Here is a 22711-nt window from a genome sequence, read left to right on the forward strand (position 1 = left end):
CTGATAGATAGACCAAGACTAGGTTAATTCATTAATGCATAACTGATGTGTTCCTGATGTGTCCTGGGCCACCTGCACTTTGGACCCGAGATTAGAAATGGACTTTTCATTATCTCAAATTATGAAGGGCAGAAGGCTTACTATCAAGGAGAGTGAAACAGGGCTGGCTGAAAAAAAAGACAAACATTCCATGCAGTTTGCATACTCTGTAATCCCACATCCAAGGAGATCTCATGGACAGGGCAGTAGGGAACACGCTGTGAGCTTGCTGAGGTATTCTGGTAGGCTATTTCTAGTGTGTATCTGGAAGCTGATCACTGGATACAGCTAATATCCTTTCAAACATAAACCACTAGTAATCTGCAGAATTGCTGTACTGGGAATCATTTAGGTGATTACTCTGCTTGCCCTTGTTAGCGTTGCAGTGTTATCCACGTGCAGTTCAAACATTGGCAGGGAAAATATTTTTCTTTTTAACATGGATGGCTAGAGTCAAAGCTGCCTTTGCCATCAGTTTTAATACTGTGAATGTTCAGTTCAGTAAGAAGTCATGAATCTAACCCATGTACATTTACACAGGATCTCTCATCTTCAGGGTACAGTGTGTTTTATATACTTCCTGGTGGAAGATATCTCCTATAAAGCTGCACACTTGGGGGTGTGTGTGCAAATGCAAGGAGTGCTTTTTGCCCAATATTACTGGAAAGGAACTCTTCATTATCCCCATTCTTACCATTTCAAATTAACCTATTTGCTGAGCAGGCTGAGATCTGCTCCTAGAGATCATATCTGCGTTTTTGTTACTACCAGTTTGGAAAGCCTGCATTTCCAGCAACTGATTTAATGGTTTCTAGTGAGAGTCTGCTTTGGGGAGAAAAAAAAAAAGGAAAAGAAAAAAAGTTTTTTCGTACTAAAACACAACTCTGGGATGCTGACAATCTCATTTGAACTGAGGGCTTCTGTGCCTCCTTACCAGTTTAGTCCATCTTCACCAGGTTCTCTTTTGGGTCTCATGCCCAGCTGTCTTATTCTTTCCATGTCTCTTCTGAAATACGTCAAATGTTTCAAAGCCTGGTATTTTTGACAACATCGCTCTTCCTGCTTCCTACAAAAAAAAAAAAGGCACCTTAAAAGTTAAAGCCGTGTTTTAAACATTATCGTACTTCTGCATAGTTAACTGGGAAGATACTAAGGAAGGCAGAAAACAATAAATGTGAAGAAGACATTGCATCTTCAGTCTGTGGCACTAATAGCAATTTTTGCTTTTCCAGTGTCCTGCATACATTCATATTTCTACAGATATATTAGAAGTGTTTATGTTTTGAAACAACTCTGAGCTGTAGGTAAGAAACAAACTTCATAATCAAAACAGGTAAATTGAAATTCAATCTCTGCTTTCTATCAGGTATCCACTGCTTGAAAACAAATAGAATACTGTGCAGTGATTTAAGGTAAAATATTATTTAAAGCACAACAGAAAAGAGGTGGAATAGAGTGACCTGAGCTAGAATCTTGATCCAGAGATTGGGGTCATATGCATTCCTACAAAAAGTACTACTGGGTTATAACAAAAATAAACATCTGTTTTCCAATAAATTACTTATACTATATCCTGCCAAACTGAGGTTTCATCTCCAAATGCTGGTCAAATAGAATACACTTTGTATGGAGAATGGTAAAATAGCTGCAAGTAAGTTTTCATCTGCCTTATCATGCCAGCATCCTGCAATATGGAAGGACTAGTTCCTTATGCAGTCACAGCAGCTGCTCAGGGACAAAAACAAGTACCTAGCTCTAGATAAGGAAAGCTCTGGGCACACACACACAAAAATCTAAGTACAAAATGGAACAGAAGAATAGAAAGAAGAAGGAAGAGGGGGGAAAAACAAACTGTGCCTATAACACCCTCCAGAACCACAATGTAGAGAAGGATCTCAGGTCTGATGCTGACTGAGACAAAAGAATATGCACAAACATCACAGATTAATGTTTCTGGCTGAAAGGAACAGGATGACAGGCTTCAGCTGGTCAACAAGGTAGAAATGTCACTGATCTAGCAAAAGGCCTTGAGAGAGGACATTGCAACTGTTACTGTGAGAAGTCAAAGTAATGCTGAAGAACAATACAGTGATCTCTGAACTGAAAACTCTAGACAGCGATATAGGTTGTATGTGACTGAATTTATTGTTCTGTCTTTGGGTGAAAAGGACTACAATGTCCAAAGTAAATATATCCAATGTTTTTAGCAAAACTATTTCCAGAAAAGTCATTCAGAAATATCCCAGAACAGTGCTGTGAACATTTAACCTGTAATATGTTTTTTGTACATGGACAGTCATAAAACTTTGTATCATCATCCCTGTATTCTTATTTTAATCCATTCTTTAATCCATTATAAACACATATTTAAAAGGCCTGAAGACAAGTCCTAAATCTGGTGAGGAGCAATGTGTGGGGTATTTTAAGAGAAAACAGTCTCTTCCTACCTCTCAAGGCACTCTAGAGTATCATGTAAACAACAGGCTGCTTCTTCACGTACTGCTGTGAACTTTTGCCTCATATCGGCACACAAGTTAGATTTGCTTTTAATGAAAGAGCTGATATGGCAGCTGCAAGTAAAACAACACAAAACTCAAATTAACATCTTGTGGTAACCATTTTGTAGTAAGCACCTGTGATGCTCAGAACATACAACTATGTGAGCCCACGTTAAATTCTGAGATCTCCTATTCTCAGTCAAAATCCAAACTTAATATAATTTTCAGTGGATTTTTTAATTCATCAAGTTTATGAAAGAATTTTATAAATAAGAAAATATTTGTAAAGTATATTAAATTTGGATTTGTACCATCTTTCATTGCAGTCACATCCTTCTAGGAAAGTGCCTTTGCATTGCATTGAAATGCACTACGCGTGCTGCAAGGTTTCGCTGGCCTGCTCGGGTCTCATGTCACAAAATTGCTCTCTGACATTTGCATGCCAAATGCTTTCCACATACAGAGCTGAGTTTATAAAACACATAATGTGCTTCAAAACCAGATTTGTACCCTTACCTCTGCCTTCTGGGCTTCTGCTTTCTTGATATTACACTCTCTTGGTCCTTAATGAATGACATTTTTACCCCGTAATTCTTCCGAGCCACTGGCAACAAACTGTAAGACACAACAAGGTTTAAAGTAGCATACCGTATACCTTCCCCAGAACGTGAAAAATTCTACAGGTTCTGAAAAAATATTCTTAACATTACAGACTTGCTGGAGCCATCCAGGTACAAAATTTATTTCTCTCAACCTCAACTCAAGGGGGAAAAAATGCTTCAGCAAATTCTAATTGTAAGAATGGTTTGTCATGTTGATCTTATAGCTGTGGAAGCCACCACAGAACTGAGTAATGAGGGAACACATCTAACAGAAGCTTAGCTGGAAATGTTACAGAGAGACTACTGAAAAATGCAATGGCAGAAACAGAAGCAATTCTACAAGAATAAGATAGAACATCACTTTTCCTACAAAGTTGCTGGAGCATAAGGTATCTTCTGTTTGCAAAGGCAAGATTCATGGGGCATTTTCAAGAAAATACATGCTGCTTGCACAGCTGTAAAATGGGCTGTTCGTCTACCCATGCCAAAAACCGTAAATATCATGTGCATTCACTGAATGCTGAATTCAGTTGTTCGGGGCCGGGGCGGGGGGGGGGGGGCAGGGAGAGGAGCCTGGGGAGCGGTGGAAGCATAAGCTCTGTCCTGAGTGGTTGCTTTTCCTAGTCATTCAGGTAACGTACCGCTGCACTCCAGTCTTCTTAACCATAGCATCTTTTTTATGGACCTCTTTTGACACCTCTTCATGTGTTATCTGGTTGACTTTCTGTAGAGCTGATGAAAAAACCAAATCTGTAAAAACATGCCAAGTCAATAGTACATTCCTCACTTCCTTGCAGAGGATGCCATATATGCTGGCCTGAATGGGACATTCTAAAGAAACCTGCTATTTAGTATTTGTAAAAATTAAAGTTTCTTCCAAAATTTTTAAAGAGGTTTCAAGATAGATACCCAAATATGAAGGCACCCAGTTCATTAACCACTTCTTAAAACATAAGCTTTGGTCTTTCAGCTGTGAAAAAACCCCACCATCTAGTAGAAGATACTAAATATTTTTTACATTGGATGCTTATAAAAATAGTGTATTAGAAAAACAGGTAGATTTGGAAAAACTATGCAAAAAGTCAATTTTCACTTCCTGTACTGTGCTGTTAGCATCTCAAGTCTATCGTATCACTTTGCCATTCTTCTTTTAAATGTCATATGGAATTTAATACGTTTAACATCAAATGGTATCTAATTGCCTTTCTGTGTCTCCTTATCAGCATCCACTAAAATTTAAGACATGTCCTCAAGTAGCCTTTCACTTGCTGTAGTTTCCAGATTATGCACCATTCCATTGAGCAGATCTCTCTCTCCCTCACTAATAACACTCTCTTACTTTTTCTGCCTTCCACTGTAATGTGAACACGTATATTCTCCTCTCCCTTGAATACCTGGAAAGCCAATTTAACTCACGTTTCCTTCAAATGGACATCTCTGTTTCCTTTCCCACTGCTGTTTCATTCCTGCTTTGATGCCAAACCCCTGGAGAGACACTGAGACGGCCATCTTCTCTGCATTATTCCCTCTAATCACTCATGCAGTAAAAAACACAACTGTCACACTTAGTTATTAAAAATCCTAGTACAAGCTGCCAAATTGTAAGTCATCCTCTGAGGTGCTCAATATGTCCTACATTGTAATAAGTGACATTTTACTGAGCACTCAAAACCTTGAAGTTGTAATCCCCAAATTCAAAAGGTCCTTTTCCTACATTTTTGTGAAGCGCCACAGAATATCGCAGAAAACGACTGCTGAATGTTGGCTGTGTTAAATAACAGCACAAACTATTTCTACTTGTTAGAAGTACAGAATATTATACTGTGAATTTATAAATGTAAGACGTGTGTTTGCTGGGCGCCAGCTAACGGGCTAAAATTTTAAGAACCATGCTTATAATGGAGATGCTCTATTAGCTGCAGCCAGGTGAGTTTCAAGAGTGCCAAGATCCCAGTCAGAAACTCATAAATTCTAGCACTACCTGGTTGTAGTGACGGTTCCACGGTGACCCCTACTAGTCTCAAATTGTAAGTCTGTAAGATGCTGGCTACACCACTGGGCCTTCTAGAGCGCTAGAGCCGAGGAGCAGGTTGAATACAAAGGATGACCCCCCAGAGTCTGGAACCCGACATCGATACAGGCAGGGAGCCTCTGCTCAAACTGAGCTAAGGCCGCATACAAGCCTCATCTGTTCTTGGCATGCAGTGTCAGAACCCTTCTTAGAAGAACCCAGTCCTTTCTATTTATGGTTACCATTTGGGCAGATAGAGTGGCTGGATATCTGAAACCCATGTAACTCTGCAGATAACGGTGCTTTGGGGGAAGTGGGCTGCACTAAGCAGTGGTTGCATTTGATGTTTTCTCCAAGATCAGTTGAACTGTCTAAAGCCAGGCCTGAAAGCAGGTCTGTTGGCAGATTTTAGAGGGAGATGACAGGAAGCAAACCAGGGCTAATACCACAAAGATATAGCTCCTCTTTTTGGCTGGATCAACAGAAACAGAGGCCACAATACCTTTCTGTCCTCCATTTTGTAGCATTAGAAACTGTTTCAATTCTCCATCTGGAGAAATTTGGAGAACAAATACTCAAACTTGTCTATATTCATAATATTTTTGAAATACTAACCTCTATAGCTGGTGAGCTAGTCAGCTATTAATTAGAAAACAGAAAAAACAGCAAAGAAGAATGTGCTCATTTCATTCGACCTTGATTTCTATGCCTTACTAAATCATCTATGAAATGGGGCACTAATATTTACCTGTTTTGCAGGGATCTAACAATGATAAATCAATTGAAAATACATTGACCAGTCCCAAAGAAAAGCCCAAAATTCAGGTGTAAGTTTTATAATGAGGATCCTTTCACAAATATTTATACCTCCTCTTTTAAAAATATGTTTTTGACTGAGTACTCAGAGCTAAACTGCTGGCCAGAGAGCTTTGGGGATGAAGTCCTGTTAGTGTTTAATCTCTCAGACACAAGTCTTGTATTCTATTTCTCAGTGTGAGGAAAATGTATGTCATTTGAACTGATCTGCATACATGCACACTTCATTACACAGTAACTATGAAAAATTAGGCTTGCATTTAGTACTTTTAGATCATATAGTCTCTGTCTGCACAAAAAGATTTTTTTTTTTTAATGTGGTGAAGGAAGCAAGCTTAGAACACTAATCAACTTTGTAAAACCTTTGATCAGATGTGGACTGAATGATAAATGATACTACCTCAGCAGTGACCTGTTGTTACACCACAGCTGCAAGAACTGCAGCTTCCACTTGTACCTTTGTCAACATGATGTAACATTTAAACTGGACTAGTAGAGGTCCTCACACAGCCAACAGTACTGAAAAATCAAATTCGTATAAGCATTCTACAGCAGCTGTCCCCGAACAACAGCACCTAAATTACAGTTGTACAAAAGGCTTTATATTAAGTTATGAGTTCTTTCTTTAAAAGAAATCTTTTGGTAATAGACACACTCAGTTGTATCTACTGATTAGTTGCCTACTACAGAATCCCTTTCACACTTTTGAAATATATACATATATATGCATACGTGTAGGTTAGGGTTGTGTTTGCTCTCAAAATTATGTCTGTATGAATCACATGAAGCTTCATGTATTTGGGGTATAAGGTTACAAGGCAGCTGTACTTGTAATCCATTTCTAATTTATCCATGAAGCATCCTATAAGCAGAATCCTGGATTAAACATGATTCTAGCAGCTTCAGAATTCATTACCGAATCCAACCTTTGCTACAGAGCTGCCCTGCAGAGACTAACTTCCCATATTTTTTAGAGCTAGGAACATAATACTCGAAAGGAGCAGACTTGTAACTCAGGCCAGTCCCTTGAAATCACAGGCAATCATGTGACAGTTGGTGTTCCAAAGGGTACACTGAACATCCTTCCCCTACATCACACATACTACAAGACATTTCTTTATGTCCCACAGCAAATGAAGGCTCACAGCCGTTACAGATCTCAAAATTATTTTCAAATCTCATCTCACACACAAACCAATTGTTCACTTACATCTGTAAACAAATTACTTGAAATTATAGCTTTGAATTCTCCACTACTCTTATTCATGTCATAGGAAGCTATTCATCTGTGCTCAGTGCCAGGGACAGCAGCAGCTGTGTAGGTACTATATGCTATTAGCACAAGCTTCCTGATATAGCCACCCAGCTTTTGGCAGTCTGAACCTAAAGGTCTTTCAGACCCAGAGAATGTGTCCATTCCTTTACATTTAAACGCAATTAATTGTCTTTTCTTCTATTCATTTAATTGGTTTTGGACTTGAATATACTTCCAGCAATATATTGTAGAAATGAGTTCCTAAGTTTAAGCACATATTCCGTGAAAACACTTCCCATTGCTTTAAATTTTCTGACCAATAATTTAATTTGGTGTTCCATAAATCTGGTGTTAAGGTAAGTTGTGAATAACTACTCTCTAACCACTTTCTTCCATGTACTTCATGATATTACAGAAATCTGCCATAACCTTGTATTCAGCCATTTCTTTTCTGTACTGAAGAGCCCTAGTCTGTTTAATTCGTTCTCATATGGAAGCTATTCTGTACCTCTAACACACCTCACCACTTTTTTCCCCCCCAAACTTTACTACTTCTGATACCTGCTTGTCTGAACTGGAAGGACTGGAACTGAAGAGGCATATACAAAACACTTGTATTTTTGCGTAACAGGTTTTGTGCTTTGTCTTCCACTTCATTCTTAGGGTTCTTTTTGCTTTTTTGATAGCTACTGAACATTCACAGAACTATCCCAAATGACTCCAAGAGCTCCTCCTGAGTGATAATTGAGAGTCTAGCAGAGCATGATATCAGCCTAATAATGATAATATAAATACCAATTAAAAGACAATTAGCAGTACTAAATGCTAATGTGCTTTTCTGGTCCAGCTTTACTCAGAAGGAAGGGAAAAGACAAGATTACCTAGCTTTGTACTGAAACACATTGCAGAGCTAACAGATACAGACTATTCTGTCAGGTCTGCCAAGTGCAGGTAATCCCTGATGGGAGAAATACAGAGTAAGAAACCCCTAAGTCAAACAGAACCCCCTAAGTTACACAGATACGTATACAGTGGATCAGCTGGTTACAGCAGAGAACAGTTTCACTGTTTTCACCTCCTGTTGGATCTTACAGATGCGGATGACAGTCTGATTGTACAACTGCTGTAACTCAATTTTAATTAAAACTCTTACTTAATATTCACATGAGAATATATCGTCTTTAAACCAATTTGCTAATAGGGAGGGCACAGACTTGTACAAATTTCCACGCGCCTGAAGAGAAATACACTGGTACCTGTAGTAGTGTCTTTGGCAAGGTTCTCTCTTGTAACACTGAAAGCAAATCCATTTGATATTGGTAGTCAAGAAAAGTAACTTACAGGGGAAAAGAGGTCGTTGTTCTTTAGCTTGTGCCGACTCACTCATAGCATCAGATGAAGCTACATTAATCTTGACATTGTCTTCAGAGCAAAGTACAGTGGAAGGTTCACTGCCACGAGGGGTTTGACCTCCAGGAGATGACTGACAGCTAAGCTGAGAGATGCCTGGAACAGATGTCTTGTTTATCTTCCTAAGTGCACCGATTCGTGCTTTCCATGTGCTTTTCTGTACATAGAAGAAGAAATTAATAGGACGGAGGGGTTTTCTATAGCAATTTGACAACAAAGAATCATATTTCTATAACTAATTCCAATATTAGGTCCTTCTGGTCCTCCTGTAACCTTATAGATTTTTCTCCAGTCTCTTCAAAAAAACTAGTGATATCTTGGGTAGGACCTCCTTCATTTTGTTATCTTTCTTCAATACTCCTCTGCTATAGCATTAATGCCAACAGATTAAGCTAATTTGTAAACAAGTAACGCTGCAGCTGAAGAGAGGGTTGGTAACAGAGCAACCTTCTCATGTACACGGAAGAATAGGTTAAAGCAGTTTGATAAACGTTCAGGGCTCCTCCCAACACCCAATAACCTGGCAAACAAATTTCCTGTGTCAGGAATGTAAAACTGAAGTCTGAAAGCAGACTGAATTCTGCAGACTTGATAATCAGAACAATACGTATTATAAAGTAAGTGCCCCTGCATATGTCCACCAGAAGTTTCATATCAAATACAAAAAGCAGTCTTCAAGTAATACTAGCATAAAAAGAAAGGAAATTGTCATTAATTCAGGGAGGAAAAAAAAATAAAAGCCTCACCAATGCAAATGCTGAAAGACACATTAAGACTGACATGCACTTTGGTTTCTTCCACTCATGTTCATTTGGACCTGACTTTAGAGAACTGGTAGGACTGCATGGAAAAATCAGAAAGCTTCCTATTTAGAAGTAACTGTTATTTATGTGACTTGCTGACTTTCCCTCTCTGTTTACTAACAGAAGGAAGAATATTTGCATAAAAACACAATCTTTGTCTTTTAAGAGTTTCACTTTTGCTGCTTATTCCCCAACAGAAATCGTAATCTTATATTGAATCATTTTATGTCATGAGAATACAAGCTGCAGGTGTTGAAAAATAACAAGCGCAAATAACCTGCATGTAACAACAGCTCGTATTTCTAAGAGTGCCTCACCCATGGTTCTAACAGCACTTCACAAAACATGTTTAATTTAGCCTTATCGGGGGCACAACAAGGAACGAAAAGCTTAAGCAAACTGCTGAAGACCAAAACGTAAGATGTGCTACAGACTGAGAAACCCACTGGTTCTTTGAGTTCTCTTAGTTATACTCCTAAGCGTCACTCATTCCCCCTTCGTTTTCCTCCAGTCACCTCAGCAGTTTCAAAAAGAAAGTCCTTCTGTGGTTTCAGAAATAGAGTAAAACAGTTACCAAGTGTTACAGATAATTTTCTAGTGTTTAATTTCCTCTCAAGTATTAACTTTTTTTCCTCTTTTAAAAGGCTTTCATCTGAATTGCTTGTTATGTCCTTTCCTTGCCTTTGCTTTGAATGTGGCAAGTGAATCCTGCTTTCTTTAAAGGCCTCAACATTTGGAATTTGTTTCCAAATTTAGCTTTAAATTCTGTGTAAAAAGGCAACCAAACAAATCATGACTAGAACTTACTAGAATAAGGCCTCCAGGATTCCAGTCTGAAATCCCCATTTGACTGAAAAATTTGTGTGAACAAGTACTTCTACATGACTCAGTGATAAAAAAGGGGGTAAATGCAAAAAAGAGTCTAGTTATGTTTTAGCTGAATATTTTATTCTTCCCACATCAGTAGTTATCACTAAGAGCAGGCCACAGTTTCAGTCACCTACATACTGCTCTTCCTATTACCTAGTATCAAATTGTTATTCTTCAAAACCTAGAGAGACAAGTATTCTGCAGTCACAAGATCCAGAGCATAAAATATGGTATCAGGGAGTTGAATCAAGCAACAAAACAAATGCTGGAAAAGCTGGATTAGGTCCCAAGGAAGAAATTAACAATACAAACCTTTGTGTTTGTAATAAAGAGATCCCACATGTACTTTGCTAACTTTTCCTCTTCGATTTCTTTCACTGTTTTTTTATAACCACCAGGGTCCCTAAGTGAAAACAATTTAATTAGTTTTCCATTTTGAGAGTTCTTTTAAGAAATGCAATAAATGGATAGTAAATGGTGGCTGACTGCTACTATGGTGTATATCTTTCCTTATCAGAAATGAAAAGGCAATGCAAGGTGTATAAGCCATGACTAAGTTGCAGTCACAAGTAAAGAACCACCTAAAGAAAGCACTGCCCTTCTACAAATTATCACGCATGTACTGGGCCAGACTATGCTCTCAACTTCCTCTGGGCAAGTACTGAAGCATTTTGTCCAGTATAGCAAGATTTCACAGATCGAAATGACAGCAGATTCATACAAGTTTGATTTTTATAGCTATTGGCTAAATGAAGACCGCTATTGGTCCAAAAGTTTAAATGTTACATCATGTTGACAAAGGCAAATGTGGAAGCTGCAGTTCTTGCAGCTGTGGTATAACGGGTCACTACTGAGGGAGTCTCATTTATCACTCAGTCCACATCTGATCAAAGGTTTTACAAAGCAGATGTGTTTCAAGTCCTTCACCACACTAAAAAAAAAATCTTTTTGTGCAGACAGAGACTATATGATCTAAGTGTACTAAATGTAAGCCTAATTTTTCATAGTTACTGTGTAATGAAGTATGTGTGCATGCAGATCAGTTCAAATCGCACTGAGGGAGAGGAGTGGTGGTTGAAGACAGCAGCAGAGAGCAGAAGGAAGTATACAACAAGAGATTGCACTGCTTCCGAACCTGGAAATTAATCCAGAGCCTGACACATTTATACTCTGCTCTCAGTGTATATCTCTGAGACTTGGTGACAAATTGTTTCTCTTATCCCAGTCTACTAGTTGGCCCTCATATGTAACGGGGTGAAAAACCGATCCACAATAGACACTGGATTGATTCTCCTCTCCAATTTATCAGGTAATTCTATATAATGCTACTCTGCCACCTCTGTTATAGATAGGCACTGTTTGTTTTGACTGAGAATATACAGACAAAACCAAACAGCTTTGAAGAGCTCTGCCCTGCAAATCAGAGTATAAACTGTTCACGGTTTTTCCACACACTCATGAATAATTTAAATACGTGTTACGTCAACATGATTAATTGACTAAAAAGGTTGAGAACATAAATTAATATTTACTTTTAACAGTATAAAAGTTCAGAAACAATGCTTCTTTTACAAGTACCCATCACTGTCATACATAATTGATAGACTGAAACCAGCTACTAGACATCACTTAATAGTTGTCTATGTTCTGTAATTATAACGTGTCTGAAATTCCTGTTGAGTTCACTGGAATAAGCCTCCAAGGGAAGGCTATGGGAATATACATACATATATTACTACAGGTATTTAATTTGCATAATTATTAACCAGAAGAAAAAAAGGAAAGAAAACACAGCTAAATTTGGCTGGGATAGCTCGGTGTTTTCTCCTGGTTCTACAACTTGCAATAACAGAGGACCATGCTGTGCCACTGACTTGACTGTACAACTTCCTGCTGACTGCACAGAGGCAAAGTCAATGCAAAATTTGTTTATGTTGCATGGCACAGAATTAATAAGATTTCACTCAAATAGTTATTACTTCAAAGAAGAGAAACAGCAATATATAAAGGACAAAAGATCCCGAACTCCTTATTCCATCTACTATCATGCATTGTGCACATACGCTGGATTCCAACAGGTAAATATAGAACGCATAGAACTGTTGGATTCAAGAGTCAAAGCTTCCAAAAGCCAGTGTATGGCGCACAGCTGACGGAAGAGATGTTCACTGCAAAGAGAAACAAATACGTTATACTACAGAGTCAGGGAAACAGTCAAACTGGCATTATGTTGGCTGAAGTAGATACATCTAAGCATTTCTGTAGCAGATTTTTTTTCACTGTCCCAGTGAATTCTAAACATCTCTCAAGGTTTTTGTAATGTTGATACATAATTCTGAATCCTGAAAGTATATTTTTGGATGTGAGGTTTTCAATGAAGTCATCTCAGTGACATGCTCAGTGCTTTCATACCTATGAGGATTCCAGCATTTATCCCCTTATGATATGGATTCTTACAGTTTTCGAATTCTACAGTAGCTTTTAAGTTTTGCCTTTAAGTAAAAGCAGTGTGTGAGTTTAAAATGTCAGACCCATCTTTTTCTGAACTAAGATTATCTTTGGCATTTTAGCTTGTTCCACGTGCAAACAAACTATATAAAGACAGTTTTGGCGAGCAATTAGGTCAATGAACTTAGAACAGAACAGATAGTATGTATTAGTGACTAATACAAAATATATAGAAGCGTACAAGGTACACACACCGTCTTCTCCCTCTCTTTCATAGGCCTACTTTTTTTTTTAACTAGGCAAATTAAATTTTAATTTTGACAGCCTTTCCTTAAAATGAGCCTGATCTTGAAAGCTATAACACATAAGCAAATTTTATGCAACTTAGAATTTGCTGAGTGAAGATCAACAAGGCAAATGATGTGTGTTTGTGTACATGCACACATACAGAGTTTTCAGTAACTCATAGGATTCCATCATTTAAAGTTAGAAATTAACAATTGCTATTAGTAAAGACAGACTATTTCACCATAAACTCCTGAAATTCTTAGGATACGTGTTTACCAGTTGAACAGCAGCTCTAGGTATATGTGATATCAAAGGGCTGGAGCACCTCTGCTATGAGGACAGCCTGAGAGAGTTGGAGTTGTTCAGGCTGAAGAAGAGAAGGCTCTGGGGAGACCTTATAGCAGCCTTCTAGTACCTGAAGGGGGCCTACAGGAAGGATGGGGAGGGACTGTTGATCAGGGAGTGGAGCGATAGGGCAAGGGACAACAGTTTCAAACTGAAGGAGAGTAGATTTAGATTGGATATTAGGAAGAAATTCTTTACTGTGAGGGTGGTGAGGCAGTGGAACAGGTTACCCAGGGAGGTTGTGGATGCCCCATCCCTGGAAGTGTTCAAGGCCAGGCTGGACAAGGCTTTGAGCAGCCTGGTCTAGCGGGAGATATCCTTGCCCAGGGCAGGGGGGTTGGAACAAGATGATCTTTAAGGTCCCTTCCAACCCAAACCATTCTATGATTCTATGATATGAGTTTGTGTTGCTGTGAACTCCGTTTATGTCCTACCAAGGAGGGCAAGACATAAATCTGCTTTCAAATATACCTTTTTCCTCCGGGGAAGCTTGGAATCAAGACACTGGTGTAAACAGGAGTGAAAGACTGTAAGGTCATCTTTTTTTTCGTGTTCCCTGACTTTCTCAGAGAGCAACTGTGGGAAAGGACAAGACTGAAGTTAAAGAGTATGCAAAATGAAGACAGAACAAATAAAACCATTTATGGTGTTCACATCATCACACTCCCTCTTCTCCTCCTTACATTTAAAAAAAAGGTGTATTTCTAAATTGTGAATTACTGCATTTTTATCACTTACTAATATTACAAACCTGACATCTATGTTTACAAGAATATATAATTATTTGTTATTTCTAATATGTTTATTATACTTTGAGTTATAAATATGGTATTATTTGTATTTATGTATTTGTACTGCTACTTATTATTAGCAATTAAGCACTTATGTGAAATCAAAGTGGGGCAAACACAATAACGTGGCTGACTTGTCTGAGAAGAGATGCTGAGATAGTGCTTACAGTCCATTACACTTGTGTTGGTATCATGCCAATGGTGTCACTGGGATTATATACACATACAGCACCAAAATTTCAAGATGTGCCCCTAAAATGCTGTTCCGTTTTTCCTGGGTTAACATATTGTACGCACAGAACACAATGAAGATTAAGTTGAAAAGATTCACCCCGATGAAAATGAGTCTCATGTGTTAGCCAAACCAATGTAACAGAAAACATTTACACCTGTGCAAAGCGTTTACAAAATGCTGCCAAGCAAAGGAAATGTTTACAGCTTTTTTTTTCCCCAAATATAAATAGCTACCTCCACTTAGTGTTAGACAATGGAGATTCAAGCTTAATGAGCACAGTGAGATATTGTAGCCTTCATATATATTAATAGTATACAGAAGATAGGAGGTCCACACAGAACATATAACATGAACTATTCTATGCTGGGTCATAAATTAGTGAAAAACTGAAACGATACTGGCCATAAAAAAAAATTAGCTGAGAGGTTAACTGAGATGTGAGTGGTGGCTGACTCTTACACACGTTTCTTTAGCAGAGACTTCCTAGATGAATGAATGAACGATTCTGGATTAACATTTCCTTTCTAGAGCTGAAGCAGTTTGGGGCCATCAGCTTACCGTTGCGTTCTGTAAACCAGCAAACAGTTGGAACAAGGGTTGAGGAGAGTATGCCCCAAGCATTCCATTGATAGAAATTTTCTAAAGCAAAGCAGCAATCATAGATAGTGCGTACAATACTGGCATGGGCATCTCAGCACTATATTGAAACAGAGATGAACATGTCTATTTTCTTCAGCTAATTAAGAAATGAATAAACTTACATATTTTTCTGTCTAACAAAGGCGATAGCTAAGAAAGATACAAGCTACCAGGTGTTCCTGTTGTCCCAAAAGAAGCTTCTTACACAAAACTTCAAAGAAGTTGGCTTCTTCATTCAGATAATCTTAAATAAGTTGTAACAGCAAATTTGTACTTATTAGAGATGATCTGGCACATCAATTCCACAGACTTTGCTGTTCAATGCAACACATCTGTCTTGTGCTTCCTCAAATCACACTTCCAGTTTTCTCTTCTCTGTAATCCTAATGATCAACAGAATGCCAGAACAGACAGCGGGACCACTGTACACACATTGAAGTGTTTGACAGAGTCCATATTCTTAATAATGAGGGGAACTTTACTTCCACTTTGTCTACTGTTGTGATGAGAAGCTGTTACCCAGTTTAGAGTGTTGATGCATTTAGAATAGCTGATAACACAACGAAATGCTACAACTTACGCAACAGCAGCAAAAAAAGTCCCAGTAGAGGCTTAATATTCGCTGTTGTCTTACAGGGAAAAAGAAGGGAGGTGGGAAAGGCCTACATTCATCATCGGAATCTATGCGTATAAAACCATGCCAGCAGTTTCAGTTGCTGTGAAAGACTGAAACCAGACATCATCTCTTAAAAAGACACTTTGTGCCCCATCAGTTTAACACTGCTTCAGAGCTTTTCTTATTCCATGAAGTTCCTAATTTTTGAAGTCAGCACTGTGAAAGCTAGGAGAGAAGTTAGTCTTCACAACAGATAATAATCTGTATTTTTATATCTAGGCATTTCCCCCTGCTCCGCCTTTTAAAATGTTTACCACTGCAGACAAGCATATGTGTCACAGCACACAACCGTAACTAACACCTTTTGGCAGGGTTCCTGCATATGTGTAAATCCTATGGGACAGTTTGAATAAGTAAAGGCACACCTGTCAAAGCCACACGTTTCTTGTTTCACACATTCACAGTGTGTACTCCTGTCCCACCCAACACATGCTGGAGTTGATAAAATTCTCCATAAGACTCCCTAATTTTGACATCTGATCCTAAGTGTAATGACTTCCCTCTTAGAAATGTTGGTAGACATTAGAGGTCTTTCCTCTAAAAATGAAGTTAAACTCTCAATTAATATTAATTCTATGCAACACATTGAAAATATTAAAGGAGTTTTCCAAGTTGAGAGTCGGTTCATGGAAGAAAGGTGAATGAGAGGAAGCTGGTACCTGGGAGTGATAAAAGCCACAGCAAACTGATGAGACAAGACTGTTAGAGATGGATGGGTTTTTGATACCATAAGGGTCCAAAGGTATGTAATCTCTAGAAGAGCTACTCTGTCATGACGAGCAAGTACTTCATCATCTCATTAAGTATTTAATCATCTCATCACCTAGTGAGTTGACAGATGGAAAGCAATGACAGCATTACAACAGGCATTAGAGGTGCACTGAAGAGACGCACGTGAGCCAAAGGATTGCAGACTATCGAATGATTAGTGGAGAGAATACCTGAAGAAGGTAGTAAGTAATAAGGCTGAACTATGGAAGAAACCCACTCTGCAACCTAAGCCATTTATTCTGATGAACACAATTCTTCATTATTCTTAATGCTGCGGTCTCATTGTGGGAACAAAAGCATGGCACAAACTCACCAGGCCTCCTCCTTTTCTCCTCAGAGAATCAGTGCCGAGTCAGCTACGAAACCTCCCCTGAGTTCACTGATCTTCTCCCTGCTAAACTCCTAAACTTCCTCCCTATTAAACAGCACCTCAAACTTTTTTTCCCCCCATGCTTTCCAAGTTTGCAGCTGCGCACTTACACAGATTTCAAGCATTTTCTCTTTCTGGTTCACACAAGTGGTTATATTCTGCTTCAATGCCAAGTAATGACAGAAACTGGAAATTGTTGCTTTTTAAAACTACTGCTTTCAGACCACCAAAAGCCCTCTGAGTTGACTTACGTGTTTATTTCTTCCTCTGACTCCTCTGCATCAGGGGAGCATTTGGGTAGCTGGAACTCAGTTCTCCAACTCGTGCCCTGATCCTGCTGGGCTGCTTTCAGTGTGTTCTTCCTCTTCAGTGCTTCTTGGTGAAGTATATGAAAGTATTCTCCACCTCGCTTCACAGAACTGATATGATGCCTGCCAAAAATCATCACAAGATGGTCAGTGTACTAGAAACACACACTCTCAAATTGATTAATTTCTCTGGTGCCCACCAACTTAACTTCTAACAGAGATTTCACATTCTTCTATATTCAAGAGTTCAACATTAGTATTTCCTTCTGCAATATGATAACAAAGGACAACAGTTCCCCAGTATGAACTGGGAGATTCCCTTATGTCAGTCAGCACTGCACAGGTTAACTATAGGCTATCTTGAACTCAGCATCACTTTGTCCACTACTTGATTTAAAAACTCCCTGCCTAATTCTAATTTATAGCAGCCAATTGACCACTGTCAATCGACCCCTCACTGTCTCAACTCAGTTGTCACAGCCTGTCAGGCACAGCCCTGAAGCTACCTGTTAGCTGCTAAATTCCACTTGCTGTCAGAAGACTGTATCATTAGTAACTGGGAAGCTGCCAGTGAAGCCTGGGAGTGAGCTGAAGACAACAGGCAGGACATTACTGCAAGGGAAGAAAATGAAGAAACTATAACGCACTCCCTGTATGATGACAGCAGAGGTTAAAAAAAAAAGTGAGCTAGGGCCCTGGAAGGGATATGGCACACAATTGCTCTACAGCCTTTGATGAAAACGTTAGCAAGAATGTAGCAGCTGACCCAAGTCAGCATACTGTCCAGGCACAGGATACATCCCTTTAAGTTAAGGTGTTGCTGACTTTTGAATCAAGTGTCATCAGGCTGCATTGATTCTTTCAAACACAACTAGGCTTGAAAGCTAGGCCTCATTTGTTTTACTGAGAATTAACATCTCCCTTTTTTTATCAGACATGTACTAAAGCACCTGAAGGTCATATAGGGTGCAAATTTCAAGCACCAAATTCATTAGTTCTCAAGGGAAGCAGTTTACTCCCTCCTTCCTTCCCTTGATGAAAAAAACATTTCCACAAGTTAATGGTTTTGGGATTAGGTTTTTAGTTTTGCTGACTTTTTTTTTTTTTTTTTTTTTTTTAAGTCAGCAACTAGAAATACAAGTGTGAAAACATTTCCAGTTCAGGTAGATAACCTGTCTGCTAGATATTTCTATGCTAACTTTGGAAAAAGGGGAAAAAAAAAAAAAGAGACAAGAACATAAGATGTCCCTGATAAGAAATGTTTTTCTAAAGCATGCAGCATAAGGATTTCAGGGTCATGTCAGACTGGCTTCTTCATAAGAACCTAGTATTTTGCATAAAACAGATTTGTCTTGGAATACTAGAAAACATTTAATGGCCTCGAATTCTTGCTTTATGTCCTTTTCCAGTAGTTTTCTCTCTCTCCTTTCTGCCAGCCATCAAGATATTTGTACATAAAGATATTTTTCCGCTTTGTAGTGCTCCTTCCACATTTCTGCCCCCGCTAATGTAAGCATTCCTTCTTAAAGATCAAACTCCCTGCTGTAGCTGTGTTTTATAGTGGACAAATAGTGAACAGTGAGGTTATTACATGAATCAAAGACAAGCAGTAGACAAAAATAATTATAACCTAGAAAGTTCTTCTGCACTATCAGCCATAACCAGTATTACTGGAGAAAGACGCATAAACGGCAAGTACAATCAGAGCATTTTTTAAAGGTTTATCTAATATAGGAGACTTTAACAGGTATATGCCAAAAATCAATGATCATTCTCCTATACCAATAGAAAACGTTATGCACAATTGTGGATTTTAGTCTGACTTCCTTGAAGTCCCAGGTTATTATAAGAAGTAGCTCTACGGTCTCCAAGTACAGAAAAAGACATAAAATAGAATTAACAGAAACGCAGCATGCAGAAAAGTTGTATTAACTACCTGATTTAAACAAAAAAAATCCTCTCATAATTCCATATAATTATTTCTGGGATTTTATGAAAGACCCTAGAGGTTCACAGACTCTTGTCAGGAAAACAGCAAAATAAATCCAAACTTAAAATACAGAGGTGACCAATGTACTTATCTGCACTATAGATTTACAGTATATTGCTGGAATAGGACATCAAATGTTTCTCCATTTAAATTCTGGCATCACAATGCCCTGTTTATACAATAACTTAATAAATTTACCTGGGCTGCCTATTTGACAAGTAGGTGAGAAACGTTCATTAAAATGCAAATGTAATCGAGATGAAATTTGGAATACATTTATTAAAGTAATTGAGCTTCACTCAACTGTAGTCACAACACAGATTTTTAACTGCCATTCAGACAAAAGGATTTGTCTTATTTTTCTAAGTTAATATCTTTATCAGCATGAAAATTAAAAGAGGCTCCTGAGCAGTAATAACATACCATGGAATACTTCAAGTTTTCTCTACAGGAGTATATTATTATAGATAAGGGTCAACGGCATGCACAAGAGAGTGACCCAGTTGTGTACAACACATACAGAAAATTGGTTGCAAGCATCTCTTCAGTGCTTGGTGTAAACACCTACTTACTAAATTACTCTTTAAATCCTTTAAGAACTCAAGGTCATCAGTTAACTGTAATACAGGGCCATTAAAGTATTGGGGAACTGAACTTTTACTGCTAAGATTTGGGGATTCTTGGTGCCTTTCTTTGTGAGTACGAAATGACTCACAAAAATAAAAGGAAATAATAAATTTGTCATAATTATAATTTAGGTCCTAGAAAAACATTAGGAAGCTACAATAATAATGCCAGAAACCTTTCCATCAGGGTAAAGACAAGCTAGATATTTACCAGTTGTTTTACATCCTGTTTAAATATACCATGTTTAAGTTTCCTGGGTCATCTTCACTAAACTCAAAGGAATCATTCTAAGGATGTGTTTGTCCCAGAAGATCAAATTTTACAGTTAACAACCTCGCATCTACTGTGTACACAAGCAAATTCAGCGTAAGACTGTTTACTAAAGGAATGACATGCACTCCTGAACACATGATGCCCAGTCCTTGCTCAACTAAGCTGGTACAACTCCACCTGAGCAGAATTGCTGGAAAGATGGGCAGAAGGCTGCACACCCATGTGGCTGCCCCTCTACTAAGCAACTGCATTCAATGCAGTGGGTGCGCTTCAGCCTCATTAACTCTTCCTGCTAATCCCCCTCGGTCGCATTCCCTGAGGTGCAAAGAAGTTGCAGTCTATCTATACCAGCTTGATTCTCTCTCTCTAAGGCTGAACATTACATTATGATCATGGTGAACAAATATTGTGAGATGTAAGTAAAATAACTAGCTATCTATCAAACATTTTACCTACATACATATTCCTCTGGTCATAGAAATTGCTACCCACTGGTTCTTAAAATGGCTTATTCAATTTTCTTATCTTAATGGATACAGCCTTTATATCAATAAAGCTAATGACAGAACATGGCTCACTCCAGATGCTATACAGAAAGAATTTAGCCGTTTCCAGAGTCTTATAGCCCATCATAAATACAAGCGAAACTAATGTGGCACTGCTCTGAAAGCCACTGAGAGCACAGGTTTTCTAAATGTCATTTCCTATATTTTCATAAAAGCATTTCAATCTGTGTCTGCAACAGCTCCCTGCTAGACCAGTAAAAGCTCCCCTCTGGGCACAAGGCCAGACCCTGCGGAGAGCGTTGCAAGGTGAATATCAGCCAGGTACCGCCTAACTTATTGTACTAGTGACAAACTGAATATTGAGCTAAGGCTTCCCAGGTGAAAAGCACGGGCAATTTTATCTACACTGCCACTTAAAAGCATTCTAAGTATTTTCTATAGCAGAAAAAGTAATACAACAACAATCCATTTCTGTATAAAATAGAAAGCACATGAGGCAGTAACTTTGAAATTACAGAAAATACAGCTAAACTGTATTCTGAACATTACAGACTAAATTTGTGGATTAAAAAAACCCAGTGTAATTCTTCTAAATGAACACTTAGCATTATTTGCAGCCATGCCACTGTGAGCTGTGACCCCATCACAAATCTCATATGAGGCTGGTGACTATTTGGATCCTGAAGAATTCAAAGAAATATCCCCTGAAGGAAGTGGTGAGAGCAGGAAGCTTGCTTCATTTGGATTAAACTTGAAATCTGTGCCCTTACCCAGTTTTAGGGGCACTGTGGCACTTTCTTTTTGAACATACAATAAAATGGAAGTTCTGACGACCTGAAGTTATTAAGGATCCTATGGTAATCTCTGCAGGAGCACCAGCATTAACACCTGCATTCTCATCAGATTCCAACTGATTAAATGTTACTGTCCTCACTGCTGTTTCAGTTGGAATAGGACGCTTGTTTTTTTAATCATTCCAGTTGCCCAAAATACTATGTTGCATGTATGTGCATTAACAGACATCAGACTCCACTTAAGCTGTTGCTGCATTCTAATAGCTGAAGCAATTCTTATATGTCCCCTAAATTCTGACAAGGTGCTGTAACACCTAAATAGCTAATAATTATGAAACAGCAGGAAGTGCCAAGATAAAGGAAAATCCATGTGTACACAGTACTTTTCTTATTTACAAAGCACACACAGAACAATAGGAGAGCAAACTCTGCATTTCTTGTAAATTGTCAACAGTGATACTGATTAATACCAGGGGAGAATCTGCTCCATACTCTTATCAGTAAATACTGGAGCTGCTGACCATTTCACTCAGTTCTTTAGTGCTTTACATTCAGTGTTGTAATGTAAATAAATTTGGGACATACTGGCATAGATATACATTAGGACTCCTTCACAACTTTCCTGAGTTATGTAAGGCAGTCTCATTGTAAATGAGAATTAGTACCTTGCTCACTTAAAATATGCTCAGCAAATTATTACATGGTGTAAACACCACCCAACTTCTGAAATTACCAAAAGCCCTGGAGGCAAGTTTACATGGTAGTGAGCCTGAGCTAGCAAGTCCTACTATTGAGCTCTGCATTCAGGTGATAGCCTGAAAACTTAGCACGTGGACAGAAAAAGCTTGCAGCTATTCACAATTAACATGTAGATATTAATGTAAATTAACTACGAATTCTGGTTTGGTAGTGTTTACAGCCAAGTTAGAGATGCAAATGTATACACATGAGGCAATGGAGAATCAGGAACATCCTGGTTACTACTCCTATTCAGTGGCTGAGTAATTAATTACACAGTAACGACCAAATGGTTAAATATTCATACATCTAGTCATCTTAAATTCAGTGAAGATGAGATGATAATGACATTAAAATCTATTAAATGTAGTTACTAACCCACAGAAACTCAGACAATATGTGATCATTTACTATACTGAACCATTAACCATTCTGGCAAGGACCTAAAGTAGTACCACATCAACAACTGTCTTGAGTAGATGAAGACAAACAATATACCCACATTATTTCAAATGTAGACTCCCATTTTATTCTCCTGCAGATGAGTACAATATTCTGTACTCAAATGTCTGTTTAAGAAAAACAAAACCAGGATCTGCATAATGGGA

The 22711-nt window shown here is 38.4% G+C and overlaps 1 protein-coding gene across 1 annotated transcript in view; it reads right to left on the minus strand.

Annotated features, from left to right (window-relative positions):
* CCDC60 (coiled-coil domain containing 60) overlaps nt 1-22711 on the minus strand; it is an 84182-nt gene that overhangs the window by 17169 nt on the left and 44302 nt on the right. The window contains exons 4-12 of the mRNA XM_063351371.1: nt 17119-17298; nt 13857-13961; nt 12368-12472; nt 10617-10707; nt 8563-8788; nt 3781-3889; nt 3054-3152; nt 2487-2609; nt 974-1105 (exon numbers count right to left, since the gene is read on the minus strand). Of these exons, the coding sequence (XP_063207441.1) occupies nt 974-1105; nt 2487-2609; nt 3054-3152; nt 3781-3889; nt 8563-8788; nt 10617-10707; nt 12368-12472; nt 13857-13961; nt 17119-17298 (1170 nt within the window). The remainder of the gene's footprint in view (nt 1-973; nt 1106-2486; nt 2610-3053; nt 3153-3780; nt 3890-8562; nt 8789-10616; nt 10708-12367; nt 12473-13856; nt 13962-17118; nt 17299-22711) is intronic.

This window comes from Chroicocephalus ridibundus, chromosome 13, assembly GCF_963924245.1.
Source record: "Chroicocephalus ridibundus chromosome 13, bChrRid1.1, whole genome shotgun sequence".
NCBI lineage: Eukaryota > Metazoa > Chordata > Aves > Charadriiformes > Laridae > Chroicocephalus > Chroicocephalus ridibundus.